General features: G+C 39.5%; 1 protein-coding gene across 5 annotated transcripts in view; it reads right to left on the bottom strand.

Annotated features, from left to right (window-relative positions):
• DNAAF9 (dynein axonemal assembly factor 9) overlaps positions 1-14,402 on the bottom strand; it is a 149,414-nt gene that overhangs the window by 85,010 nt on the left and 50,002 nt on the right. For all 5 annotated transcript variants that reach the window (XM_079946548.1, XM_079946546.1, XM_079946545.1 and 2 more), the window contains one exon: positions 5,437-5,535. In XM_079946548.1, the coding sequence (XP_079802674.1) occupies positions 5,437-5,535 (99 nt within the window). The remainder of the gene's footprint in view (positions 1-5,436; positions 5,536-14,402) is intronic.

Here is a 14,402-nt window from a genome sequence, read left to right on the forward strand (position 1 = left end):
AAAGCAAACAAACAACAATTAGCAAAGAAAAAAGATAAAAGGCTGCAAAAGAAAAAGAAAGGAAAAGGAAGGTAAAGAAAAATCCTTGTCAAATTTTACAGTTTTTAACTACTGAAAGGAAATTGGACAAACCACCATCTGTGTTCTAAGTTACTAACCATATAGGAATCTTTTTCTTCTATTAAATTTTTTTCTACATTTCCAATAATTAGAATTATTTTAATTCTATAAATTATAATATATATTAATTCTAGTATACTAATTTAAAATGAGTAATGAGGGAGAATCCAAGTGACTTAGAAGTACTGACAGAAGTTTCCCAGGAAACCACAGAAGTACTTCTCAGCTTTGATGTGCATAGTGCTAGGCTAAACACTAATCAAACACTGATATGCAGGGTCTTTGTCAAGAGTTCAAAACTTCAAAAGGCAATTCTAATCCCCTTAAATAATACTGATTGTTTCCCCCCCCATTAAATAAATAATATATGCTTATTTTAGAATACAATAAAAACCACCTACAATCTCTAAGAACTATTAACGTTCTGGTACATTTTCTTCAAATCTTTCTTCTATGGTATATTCATAGAATATATATAGATTGTACCAAAGTTTATTAAATAGTCCTTTATTCTTGGAAATTTATATTGCTACTAACTCTTATATCATAAATAATACTGTAATGAATAACTTCTCATAAATTTTATCTACAGCTCTGATTATTTCCTTAAGGCAAATCTGGAAATGAAATTATAGGGTAAGAAGGCAAAACTATATTGCCAAATTGTTTTTCAAAAAAGTCTGATCAATGTACACTTCCACTTACAATATCTGAGTGTGCCTATCTCAGGGTAAGCACTGTCCAATAAATGTCCTTTTAAAAATATATTTGTCAAGTTGACAAACGAAAAATGGTACCTCGTTGTTGTTTTTATTTTATACCCCTTTGATTTTTAATGAAGTAGAATATTTCAGATATGTTCAATGGCCATTTGGACTTCCCTTTGGTAATTAACTGTTTATTTACATCCTCTGTATGTTTATCAATTGGAGTTTTGGAGTTTGTCTTACTGATTTGTAAAAACTCTTTATATATTAAAGGAATAACAGCTAAAGTTTATTGAGGGTTTACCATGTGAACTGTGACAGGCATTTAAATGTATTATCTCAAGTACAGTTGACCCTTGAACAACACATTTTAACTGCACAGGTCCACTTATATGTGGATCTTTTAAAATAGTAAATACCACAGTAATATATGACAGGCAGTTGGCTGAATCTGTGGATGTGGAACCGCGGATGCCAAGGAACCGCAAATATGGAAGGACTGCGTATAAGGAGGCGTTGTGTACACAAAGGGCTGGCTATAAGTTAAATGCAGATTGTCGACTGTGTGGAGGGTCTGGAGGGTCTGGGTCTCTAATGCCAGTGCTGTTCAAGGGTCAACTGTAGTCCTAGTAACAACCTACGCAATTCATTCTATCATGATCCCCTCTTTACAGATGAGTTAGCTAATTTAATTAACTTGTCCCAGGTCACAGAGCTAGTGAGCTGCATAGTCAGGATTCTAACTGGATTTGGGAAAAAAAGATAAAATTAGATCCATATCTCACAACATATCCATATCTCACATCATATACACAAAAAATCCCAAGTGAATTACGGATCTAAATTAAAAAAATTAAACCATACAAGTACTAAAAGGGTAAATTCCTCTTTAACCTTAGATTTATAAGCCTTTCTGTATATGACTGAAAATCCAGAGGCAATAAAAGAAAATATTAATACATTTACATAAAGATAAAAAGTTTGCATGGCAAAAAACCACCATAAACAAAGCAATTGATAAATAAGGAAGAAATATTTGGAATATATATCACAGACAAAAAGGTAATACCCTAAATATATAAAGAACTCGTAAAAAACAAGGAACAAAAGACCTAAAACCTGTGCTCTATAGCTCAGTTAATAGTATTGTACCAATATTAAAATGGGAAAAAGACATGAAAATAAAATATAAAATGGCCTTCAAACATATGAAAAAGTGTTCAAGCTTAGTCATAATTAGAAAAACACAAACTAAAATAATACCAAGATACCATTTCTCATCGATGAGACTGTCAAAAATTAAAAAGTATGACAACACATTCTATTGGTGAGGCTGTGGTAAAACAGGCACTCTCATATGTTGCTAGTGGGAATGCAAATCAGGACAACCTTTCTGAAGAGAAATTTGGCAATAGCTAACACAACTACATATGCACTTACCTTTTGACCCAGCAATCCCATTACTAGGTATACAAACCTCCAACAATATGAAAATACATAAGCACAGAGTTATTTACTATGGCACTCTTTGCAACGGCAAAATAACCTAAATACACATACATAAGACAGGGGTTATTCTGCATATAACTTATAGTTGGCCCTCTGAATTCGCGGCTCCTCTGCATCCATGAATTCAACCAATCCTGAACCATGTAGTACTGTAGTATTTACTACTGAAAAATATGCAAGTGGACCCAGGTAGTTCAAGCCTGTGTTGTTCAAGGGTCAACTGTATTATGAATTATAATAAAGAATGAACTGACCTAGAAAGAGTTCCAGGATACACTGTTAAGTGAAAAGAGCAAAGTGGAAATGACTACATATGGTATGCTACTCTTCAATGAAAGAAAGGATATAAGAAAATAACCTATGTATCTGATCATTTGTGCAAAAGAGACAGAAAACATAAACCACAAACTGAAGAGATTTGTTACCTACTGGTAATGGAATGGGTGGAAAAAGGGTGGGAAGAAAGTGGGAATCAGAATATGGTAGTAAGAACCCAGGAGTGACACGTCACCGAGTATATCTTTTTTTTGCGGTAGGCGGGCCTCTCACTGTTGGAGCCTCTCCCGTTGTGGAGCACAGGCTCCAGACGCACAGGCTCAGCGGCCATGGCTCACGGGCCTAGCCACTCCGCGGCATATGGGATCTTCCCAGACTGGGGCACGAACCTGTGTCCCCTGCATCAGCAGGCAGACTGTCAACCACTGCGCCACCAGGGAAGCCCTCACTGAGTATATCTTTTTGAATATTTTTTACTCTTAGAATCAGTAATAAGAAAAAAAGAATTAAAAAAAATAAAAAACTGAAATGGGCATCAGTGAGAGGTGGGACAACTTCAAGTGGCCTAATATAGAAGTAATTGGAGTCTCTGAAGGAAAAGAGAACAGAAAAAATAATGGCCAAAAACTTTCCAAACTTGATGAAACTAAAAATCCAGATCCAAAAAGCTCAACAAAACCCAAGCATAGGAAATATGATCAAAATTACAGTGAGACATACCATAATCAAATTACTCAAAACCAGTAATGAAAGAGAAAATCATAAAAGCTACCAGAGGGAAAAATGACAAGTTACGTACAGAAGAATCAAGATAAAGATCAATGACTTTTCATCAGAAATAATGCAAGTGAGAAAGAGTGGAACATCTTTCAGGTACTGTAAGGAAAAAACTGTCAACCTAGAATTCTATACACAGCAAAAATACTTTCAAAAATGAAAGTGAAGGATTTCCTTGGTGGCATAGTGGTTAAGAATCTGCCTGCAAATGCAGGAGACACAGGTTCAACCCCTGGTCCGGCAAGATCCCACATGCCGCCGAGCAACTAAGTCCATGTGCCACAACTACTGAGCCTGTGCTCTACAGCCCGTGAGCCACAACTACTGAGGCCCAAGTGCCTAGAGCCCATGCTCCGTGACAAGAGAAGCCACCGCAATAAGAAGCCTGCACAGTGCAACGAAGAGTAGCCCCCACTTGCCACAACTAGAGAAAGCCTGCGTACAGCAAATAAAGACTCAATGCAGCCAAAAATAAATAAATAATTAATTAGAAAAAAACGAAAGTGAAATAAAATTTTTTTTCAGACATACAAAAGCTGGAAGAATTAATCATCAGAAGATTCACACTACAAAAAATGTTAAATGATATCCTTCGGGGCAAAGGAAATCATACCAAATGGATATCTGTGTCTACACAAAGAAATGAACAGCACCAGAAATTTTAACTACATGGGCAGATATGTAAGATTTTTGAATTATTTAAATCTTTAAAAAATACTGTTAAAGATTTTTAAAAGACAAAAAAGACAACTGTTTAAACAAAGATAACCCCAAAATATTGTGGGGTTTATAACATAATGTAAAAGTAAAATGCACAGCAACAAAGATCAACTCCAGTTCCAAAGGGCAGGAGTAGGGCCTGTTCTGGGTCACAGTGGAACACAGCAGAACTGAGGACGGGCAGTGCAAGCCCAAAGTAAGCTCAAGTGCAAGCTCAAGATCACTCTTTTAATCCTTCCTGTTGACTAGTTTTGGGGAATAGTTTGGGAACCAGTTTTGTGCCTTACTTACTTTATTTATTTATTTATTTTATTTATTTTTGGCTGCATCTGGTCTTAGTTGTGGCACGCGGGATGTTCGTTGAGGCACGCAGGATCTTTTGTTGCAGCGCGCGGGCTCTTTGCTGTGGTGCGCGGGCTTCTCTCCAGTTGTGGCCTGCAGGTTTTCTCTTCTCTAGTTGTGGCGCACAGTCCCCAGAGCACATGGGCTCTATAGTTTGCAGCACACGGGCTCTAGTTGAGGCGTGTGAGCTCAGTAGTTGTGGTAAGTGGGCTTAGCTGTCCCACGGCATGTGGGATCTTAGTTCCCTGACCAAGAACCGAACCCATGTACCCTGCATTGGAAGGCGGATTCTTTACCACTGGACCACCAGGGAAGCCCCTGTGCCTTAGTTCTTGATTTACATACCTCAGTTTACTCATGGAGTGGGTCTTATCCTGAACCTAGTAACTTCACTACTGTTGTCTGCCTAGAAAGAAAGCTTGGCATTACCTAGAGGTTCGACTGACAAAGGTGTGCTATTCACATGTGGAGAATTATTCCTAGGCTTATTAACTGGTGCCCAACAGAATTCCTGGCTGACAGGGGCACCACCTCTGACAAATGAGTATCTTTCTTGTAGAGAAACTGGCACAGAAAAAAAAAAAACCTTCTTATATAGGGGTTGGCATGGGAGTTAAAAACTTCTTTATAGCATGCAACAAATCTTAAGGAAATGATAGCCAAATTCAGATTGGTAGTGCTGTATTCTGAGAACTTTTTTTTTTTTTTTTTTTGCGGTACGCGGCCCTCTCACTGCTGTGGCCTCTCCCGTCGTGCAGCACAGGCTCCGGACGCACAGGCTCAGCGGCCATAGCTCACGGGCCCAGCAGCTCCGCGGAATGTGGGATCCTTCCGGACTGGGGCACGAACCCGTGTCCCCTGCAACCGCAGGCGGACTCTCAACCACTGCGCCACCAGGGAAGCCCTGAGAAAATTTTTAATAAAAATAAAAACAATAAATAAACTAGCCAATTTCTTCTTTCTCTTTAACCCTTCCTTTACATACCTCACCCGCCTGAGATTCAGACAATTCCAGCAAGAAGGGAATTTCTGTGTCAAAACTGGCGAAGAAGCTAGTCCACTGACGTTCAAAAGCCACCAAATCCTAGAAAGAAAATGAAAAGACAATGTGTTCATTCAAGGAGGTACTTTAGAAAACCAGAATCATGAAACTGCATCTGATCTCAAAATACCAGACCGTTTAAATATGTTGTTTAAAAGGTAGTAGCAAACTACTGATACATGTTACCACATGGATGGACCTCAAAAACATTATGCCCAATGAAAGAGGCCATATATAAAAGACTACAGTATATGAAATACTCAGAAAAGACAAATCTAGAGACAGAAAGTAGATCAGTGGTTTGCTTAGGGCTGACAGTGGGAATGGAGGTTGACTGCAAGTGAGGACAAGGGAACTTTCTGGGTTGATGAAATGTTCTAAAATTCAAATTGTGGTGATAGTTGCACACCTCTGTAAACTTACTAAAAATCACCAAACTGTACACTTAAAATGGGTAAATTTTTTTTTTAAATGGGTAAATTTTATGGTATATAAATTATATTCCAATAAAGCTGTTTTTTTTGTTTTTTTTAAAAGGGCAGTAAATGGGCTTCCCTGGTGGCGCAGTGGTTGAGAGTCCGCTTGCCGATGCAGGGTACACGGGTTCGAGCCCCGGTCCGGGAAGATCCCACATGCCGCGGAGCGGCTGGGCCCGTGAGCCATGGCCGCTGAGCCTGCGGTCCGGAGCCTGTGCTCCGCAACAGGAGAGGCCACAACAGTGAGAGGCCCGCATAACGGGGAAAAAAAAAAAAAAGGGCAGTAATGTCCTTTAAAAGCTGTTTTTAAAAAGGACAGTTAGCAACGCTTGTTGAAGAGGGAGTTATTTATGAGTCACCTAAAGCTATTTATGAGACACTACACCTAGTACCATAAGCTCACAGAGTGAAGCTTTGTTTAAGGACAAATTAGTTGACTTTAGTTAGAAGTTCAGTGGGGCCAGAGGTGGCCCAGAGCCCTTTCCTCCCTCATCCTCTCCTCCAAGTATGAGGAACTCTGCACCTTCCCAGCTGACTCTCCTCTACATACAGCCTGCCTCCCTCCCCCATCCCAGCTGCTTTTCAGCCTCCTCTCTGAACTCATTCCTGTTCCCAACCACTACACATTGCTTTGTGTTCCTGGCTTTTTTTTAAGGCATCATCAGTTAACCCAAAATATCAGCTATGACTTGCTTGATTGAGATACTCAAGTGACATCTTTGTCCTTATTTGGAAGTTGCTGTTAATTTGTACTCAAATTGGATAGTTCTCTTTACTGTCCATCTCACACTGTGTAAGTGTACATGACAAGCACCCAGCCTAGTGCCTTGCTTACAGCAGGCATCCTGTTTGCTGCACTAAAACTGGCTGTCTGGATCTATGCTCTTCCCTACTGTTCTCTTTAAGGATACACAAGTACTCATACCTATGAACTCTGTGTTAGACATGCAATGGTCCTAGGCATAAAGCATAATGGATCTCTGCTGGGAATACTTAGTGTAAACAACATTCTCAAGTGACTTCACTATTTGCTGCCTAGACAATCTATATTTTGTTTATTATATATATATATATTTATATACACCCACATGTATTACATTACATATATGTCAATATATGTCTAAAATTATTTTCAGTAATACGTAGGACACAGTGCTGATATTGTTTTCTGAGTATGTTTTATATATAACATAGGATAAAAATCAGGTATATATGTGTGTACCTATGTATGTATATACATGTGCATGTATATATAAGTATGTATATGTGTATACACACATACACACACACAAGGAGAGAAAAGGCGAGGGAACAGGGAGAGAGAGAAGAGAATTTCCTAGTTTCGTCCACTGAAGAGATCTAGAAACAATGACCAAACCAGGAGCAAGGAAAATTTCTAGCACCCAGACTGTGGGTGACTTACCACAGTCTGGGTGCTAACTTACTAGAGAAATGACCAATTCCAGGTCTGAGACAGGAAACGTACAAGATAAGCCTGGAATATCTTGTCACAGTATATAGCAGAGAAGTTATTGAGGACTATTAAGATTGTGTTAAAAGGATTTGTAACCAACTTGAAGTGAGACCACAGCCCAAAGATGGAACAATTTAGAGCATCGGTAAAGATGATAACTGCAATGGACAGAAACATATCAAACATATTTAAATCTATGAGTTCAAAATTAGATATATTTTAAAAAACTATTTTTTTTTTACTGGTTACTTTTGGAAAACGGTTGGGAACCAACCTTATTTTGAAAACTTCAAAAGCAAGAATTCAAGAATTCAAGCATTTAAAAGCAAGAATTCAAGCATTTATCTTGCTTTTCCTACATGAACGTCATGTAGGAAAGCAAGAATTCAAGCATTTATCTTGCTTTTCCTACATGAACGTCACCACTGCATAAACAATATTAGCAAGCTGAATATTTCTCTTTAGAGAATATAAATGAAGAAGGAATTATAGAATTGGAATACCACCATTTTGCAATAGTGAATTAAGACTAATTAATGAAGTAAAGATCTGAAGATTGCATATCAATGGCTGTTCACAAAATAAAGAGAATCAATTCGATACACATACTTCTTGGTAAGGAACACAATACCCTCTATGAAGTAATCTTCCCTCTAAAAATCAACCCTGAAACTGATTAAACCTCTAGATTCAATTACTAATAATCAGGAAATACAGAAGACAGGGAAACTGTTAAACTACATCATGGGAATGCAATCAACAAAATCCCAGTAAGGGGCTTCCCTGGTGGCACGGGGGTTAAGAATCTGCCTGCCAAGGCAGAGGACACAGATTCGAGCCCTGGTTCTGGAAGATCCCAAATGTTGTGGAGCAACTAAGCCCGTGGGCCACAACTACTGAGCCTGCGCTCTACAGCCCACAAGCCACAGCTACTGATCCCGTGGGCCACAATTACTGAGGCCCGCGCACCTAGAGCCAGTGCTCCGCTACAAGAGAAGCCACCGCGATGAGAAGCCCATGCACCACAACAAAGAGTAGCTCTCACTTGCTGCAACTAAAGAAAGCCCGAGCGCAGCAAAGACCCAAAGCAGCCAAAAATAAAATAAATTAAAAAAAAAAATCCCAGCAAGGACAACCGTATGACAATGATCTGGTTTCTTCAACAGACAGTTAGCGAGGGATGGGTGGGAACAAAGAGAAGGAGGGGGAATCCATACATGAGAAGAAACCTAAAACACACACAAGCAGGCAAAGCTAAACTATGATTAGATTCAGAAAGACCTGTGCTGGAAACTTTGCTTTGCCTCTTACTGGCTGTGTGACCTCGGGCAAGGGAGCTAATCTCTCTGAGCCGCAAATGCCTTATGTGCATAATGGCGGGGGCTATTATTTACCTTACAGAGATATTATAGGAATTAAATGAAATAACCTGTAGAAAGTGCTTATTACCAGGCCTTACACACTAGATGTCTGCAGTACTTGTCAATTTCTCTGCTTCTACTGTTGGCTAGCTGGAGTTGGCTAAGAACATCTGAGCCTCCACCTTGATTTCCTGGAACTTGTCTGCTCTACCTCTCAGACACCCATAATGCATATCACTGGCCTCAGGTAAGTCACATCTGAGGCTGTGCAACCCATTGTGGGTCTGTGCTTTCCTTGATTGGCTCTGTCCAATCCCTTGGGCTATACCAGAATGCTTCACTTTGTGAGGCTTAGGAAAACAAAAAGAACCAATATAGCTATTAGTACAGAATACACTTTATTCTGTTTTCCAATTCTATTTAGAAACAAACTCAAAAGTATGTTTCTATTTTAATGGCCTACATGGTGACACTCACCTTGGTTTGGGTCTACGATAAGAAGTAGAGTTATACAGTTGGGCAGTCACCATTTTCTGGCTATCTTCTACGGAAAAACACTGCGCGCTTTGGGGGATACACAGAAAAGATAGGCACTTTGCTCCCAAAAAAGTTCCCTGAAGAGGTGGATATGTCAGTACTAATTACAGAATAAGGTGGAATGAATCATTAAATACTGCCTTCAGCTCCATGCTATGACCAACAGTGACAAATCCTAACCACTAGACCATTGGGAATCCATGCTATGACTGAAATGGAAGATTTCACGTGTGTGTGTGTGTGTGTGTGTGTGTGTGTCTGTGTGTGTGTGTGTGTGTGTGTGTGTCTGTGTGTGTGTCTGTGTGTGTTTGTATTCAAATCTTCCTAATATCCTTGTGTACTTCTCTATGCCCACTTTATAGATGAGGAGACTGAGGTACTCAATGGTAAAGTGACCTAAGGATGCAATACTAACAACTAGCAAAAGTGAAAATATATCTAGGTAAGGGATACCCAGAGCCTGTGTGGTTTCCACTAGACACACTATTCTCCAATTTTTCCCCAGCACAAACAGTGCATTTGTGGAAATGGATACTGTGTATGGAGGTAGAATTGGTTCGTTGGATCTGATGATGAAGAAGAGAAAGTCTCTCTGCTCAGACTCCTGAAGGCCGAATCCAGAAGACAGGCCCAGATGGATATCAAAATCAGATAAGCAGCAGAAGTCTGCAAACCCCAAGAAACATGCCAGTGTGCCTTGGCCCTTGGCCACCAGGAAAGGACCCTGAACTTAAGACAGAACTCTTGCCCCTATGCTGGCATCCGGCAGTGTCTGATCTCAGGTGACTCAAAGGGGGAAAAGAAGCTTAATTTCAATATTTAAAAGTATTTTTAAGAATTACACGAGGTAGGACTTCCCTGGTGGTGCAGTGGTTAAGAATCCGCCTGCCAATGCAGGGGACACAGATTTGAGCCCTGGTCCAGGAAGATCCCACATGCTGCAGAGCAGCTAAGCCCATGTCCCACAACTACTGAGCCTGCGCTCTAGAGCCCGTGCACCACAACTACTGAGCCCACGTGCCACAACTACTGAAGCCCATGCACCTAGAGCCTGTGCTTCACAACAAGAGAAGCCACTGCAATGAGAAGCCCGTGCACCACAATGAAGAGCCCCCGCTTGCTGCAACTAGAGAAAGCCCATGCACAGCAATGAAGACCCAACGCAGGGAGGGAGGGAGGGAGGAAGAAAAAGATTTAAAAGAAAAGAATTACATGATGTAATAAATACAAGAAAATGAAAATAAGTAAAATAGTAACAACCACCAGTGAGACTACCATCTTTAGTTTCTAAGACACTGAACACAAATTATTTTACAAAGATGGAAATACACTCTTCTCACCAAACATATTTTGAACATCTTTCTAAATCAAATCTCAGAGCAGTATGCATTTTCTCTTTGCAGGATCTGACCAAGAAGCATGGAGCTGTAGGATCCCTGGCCATCAAAGAGCTGCCAGTAGTGACTGACCAGTAAAAATTAAGGCCTAGATGCTAATTCTGACTATAAGATTACCAGTCTTAGCAAAGAGAAAATACATGTGAACAGAAAAGTATCTGGATATTGAAGAGAAAAAGAGTTTTTAAAGAGAACTTTGGAGGCTATGAAGCAGCTAAGCAAGAGAAGAGAGAAGAAAAAAAAGTAGATTTTAAGAAGTAATATGGGTACAGATTGGCTCCCTTTTTAAAAATTTTTTATAGGCACAAGTAACGACTAGAATTGTATTTTAACTTCTTTTGGTTGTTGGATTTGAATTTTATTAACACTTGTAGACTCAACACAGAGATCCTGCACAAATTTATAGTCATTTTCATACATATTTATTTTACCCTACTTAGGGTTTACTGAGCTTCTTGATCTGTGGATTGATGTATTTTATTTCATCAATTTGGAAAGTTCTCAGACATTATCAACTTAAATTTCCAGCCCCATTTTCTCTCTATTCTCCCTTCTGGGACTCCAATGATCTACTATGCTAGATCATTTGACACTGGCAGATACTGGATGCTCTGTTCCACCCCTTTTGCTCTTTTTCTCTTTGTCCTTCAGTTTGGAAACTTCCTATTGACTTATCTTCAAGTTCACTGAACTTTTCTTCATTTGTGTCTAATCTGATAAATTAGCCAACCTAATAAATCCTCCATTTCTATACCATATATTTTTCATTTCTAGCATTTCCATTTGGTTCTTTTTATAGTTTTCAGGTCTCTGCTAAAATTCCTCAACTCTTCACACATGTTGTCCCATTTTCTTCCAGATTCTTTAGCATTTTTATCAGTTACTTAAACAGATCAAATTTTCTTGTTTCTTCTGGTCTTATAATTTTTAAAAAATCATATGCCAGACATTTTGTATAAAAGACCAGTAAAAACAGAGGTAAACAGTACCATTTACCTCTAGGAAAGGGCCACTAGATCCCTTTCTTTTGTTAGGCCACTAAAGCAGGGATCTAAGTCAACTTGATCTATAATTGATCAGGGTCTGCATTTTGTAGCATTTGTAGTTTGGTTTACTTCATCACTAAATTCAAGTATTTCGAGGGTGGGGTGTGAACTTTGATAAAGATTTTGCTCAGAGTACTGGGACAGGATTCTGGAAGTCTCTTTGCATTTTATAGCTGAGCCACCAGCTTGCGGAATCATGGACAATCTCTCCCTGCTTTACAAGCTGGCTACCACTTTTCTGGGTGGCTAACGAGTTCTCTTTGCTCTCTAGTCCCCTTGGCTCTGTCTGTGTAGAGAGATCCTTGCCTTGCTACCTCGCATCCAGCCTTAAGAGGGCAGCTGCTTATACTCTGTAAAGACCTGGAATGCCTCCAAATGACTGCTCTCAGCTCTCCTGCGCTAATCCAGGTTATAGCTGAGTGTCAAGTACCTCAGTGGGGATGGTTCTCAGTGCTCCTGCCTGGCTCCTAATCTTTGGTGGACTACCCTGAGCGCTTGTGAAGACCTATGGTTTAGAGTTCAGGGGTAGGTGCTGACTCACTCACATACAGCCATTAAAAGCGCTTTAAAAGGTCAACTGATTTTTTCTTATCTCTGTCTGTGATAGATTTCTCTTCCTCCTGCTGTTCTACTGGAAATGAGAACAGTGTCCTATGAAGGGCCCTACTTTTTTAGAAAACAGAGTTCTTTGAGGTTTCCTTGCATCTTCAGCTCTCTAATGATTTTACACTATTATTCTGTTGCATATTCAGATTGTTTTGGTTATTAGGGTGAGAATAATGGTCTCTTTTGACTTTCTATATCCCTAACTGGGAGTGGAAAACCATGGTCATTTTTATTTCTTATTTTGTGAACAGCCAATTCCGGTTGTCTCCTAGTTCCCCACTGTTGTTATTTTTCTTATCAATTTGTAAGAGCTCTCCATAGTGTAGTGGGTATAAATGTGCTCAATCATATTTTGGTATAAGAAATATCACCTTACTTTATTCTTTCTAAATAAAATTAAATCTGGCCCTGAGTCCTCCTCACTCTTCCTGTGAGATGGGAAGTCCACTATCAGACATTAAAAGGGCTTCCTTTCTACTTCTTCATGGTATCACTTAAGAATACCAAGCTCACTGGAAGTCAGAAAACCAGGAAATGGCCTGGTCTACAGCCCATGATGATTACCACTGTTGCTTCTTCAGTTGCATGATGTCACTGCTCTTCTAGGTGTAACTAAAGATGCTCTCCTGAGTGGTCCCATTCCATTGACTCCAGAGATGCTTGTGATGTTCTCAAAACTACAATGCTATGTCTAGCTTCCATGTGTGACCTGAAGCATCCTCACGTTCAGGGCACTGCATGCAAGTGGGGCATGGGTCCCAGATACTGTGCAGAAACTCCTAAACTACTTATCTCTCTTATTTGTCTCTGGTTAAATTTTATTTAACATTCTTACACTCTTTTTTCCTTTTTTTTTTTCTTGTGGCCATGCCACGCAGCTTGCGGGATCTTAGTTCCCCAACCAGGAATTGAACCTGGGCCCTCAGCAGTAGAAGCATGGAGTCCTAGCCACTAGACCGCCAGGGAATTACCATCATTCTTACACTCTTAATGTTGTCATTTTTGCATTTTCACTTTTTCCCATAATTAGGCAAGCCATGGATTGATGATGATGATTAGGTCTTTTTAAAGAACAAAAAGTTCAGGTTTTAATTTTCTTTTATATTCCTATTTTATTAGAAATGTTTAACAGAATGGATGTTCAATTTCATCAAATGCCTTTTCAGCATCTATGGAGTTATCATAAATGGTTCCAAGGAGAAAAATCAGTAGTGATTACACTAATAGATTTCCTGATATTAAACTAAATATTAAGCCCTTAATAAACTCTGCTTCATCACAGAATGTTCTTTTAATATGATACTGTTTGCTACCATTTTACTTAAAGTATAGGCATTAATATTTGTGAGACTGATGTGCAGTCTTCATTTTTTGAATTATTTTTGTTGGGTCTTGATTTCACAGCTCATTTCATTAAAAGGCTACATACAAGCTGTTCTTTTTCCATGCATATCCATCCATGACCCCTGAGAGACACTACTGAGCTGTTTAAACAAAGTACCTATACCTTAGTTTTGTTTGTTGCTCCTCATTGCAAATTGCTCTGCGCACTGTGAATTTTTTCTTCAAAGTTCAGATGAAAAATTAATGCCTGACCCTTTAATCCAGGAGTCAGTAAATTATGGCCTTTCCTTGGAACACAGACACACTCATTTGTTAAAGCACTGTCTATAATGGCATTGCTGAGTAGTTCGAACAGAGACACAGGGCCCACAAGGCCTAAAATGTTACTGTCTACCCCTTTACAGAAAAACGTTGCCAACCCCTGCCTAATCCTTGATTCTTTTAAGGCATACACCAACTTTTTAATCTTTTCATGCCAGAGAAAGAGTGCAAAAAGACACCCTCTTTATTGTTTTTCTAAAGTCCAGCCCAACGGAAAGAATGTCTTTAGGTCAAAACCTAAATCTTGGACCAGGCAGGCAGCCTTGGTCTCATCTCAGGTGAGGTTTCCTCAGAGTGGAAGAGGTCCCCTTCCACCCCCCAAGAAGTTTAAGATAATAATTGGGGGA

This window comes from Stenella coeruleoalba (genome assembly GCF_951394435.1).
Source record: "Stenella coeruleoalba genome assembly, chromosome: 15".
Classification (NCBI taxonomy): Eukaryota; Metazoa; Chordata; class Mammalia; order Artiodactyla; family Delphinidae; genus Stenella; species Stenella coeruleoalba.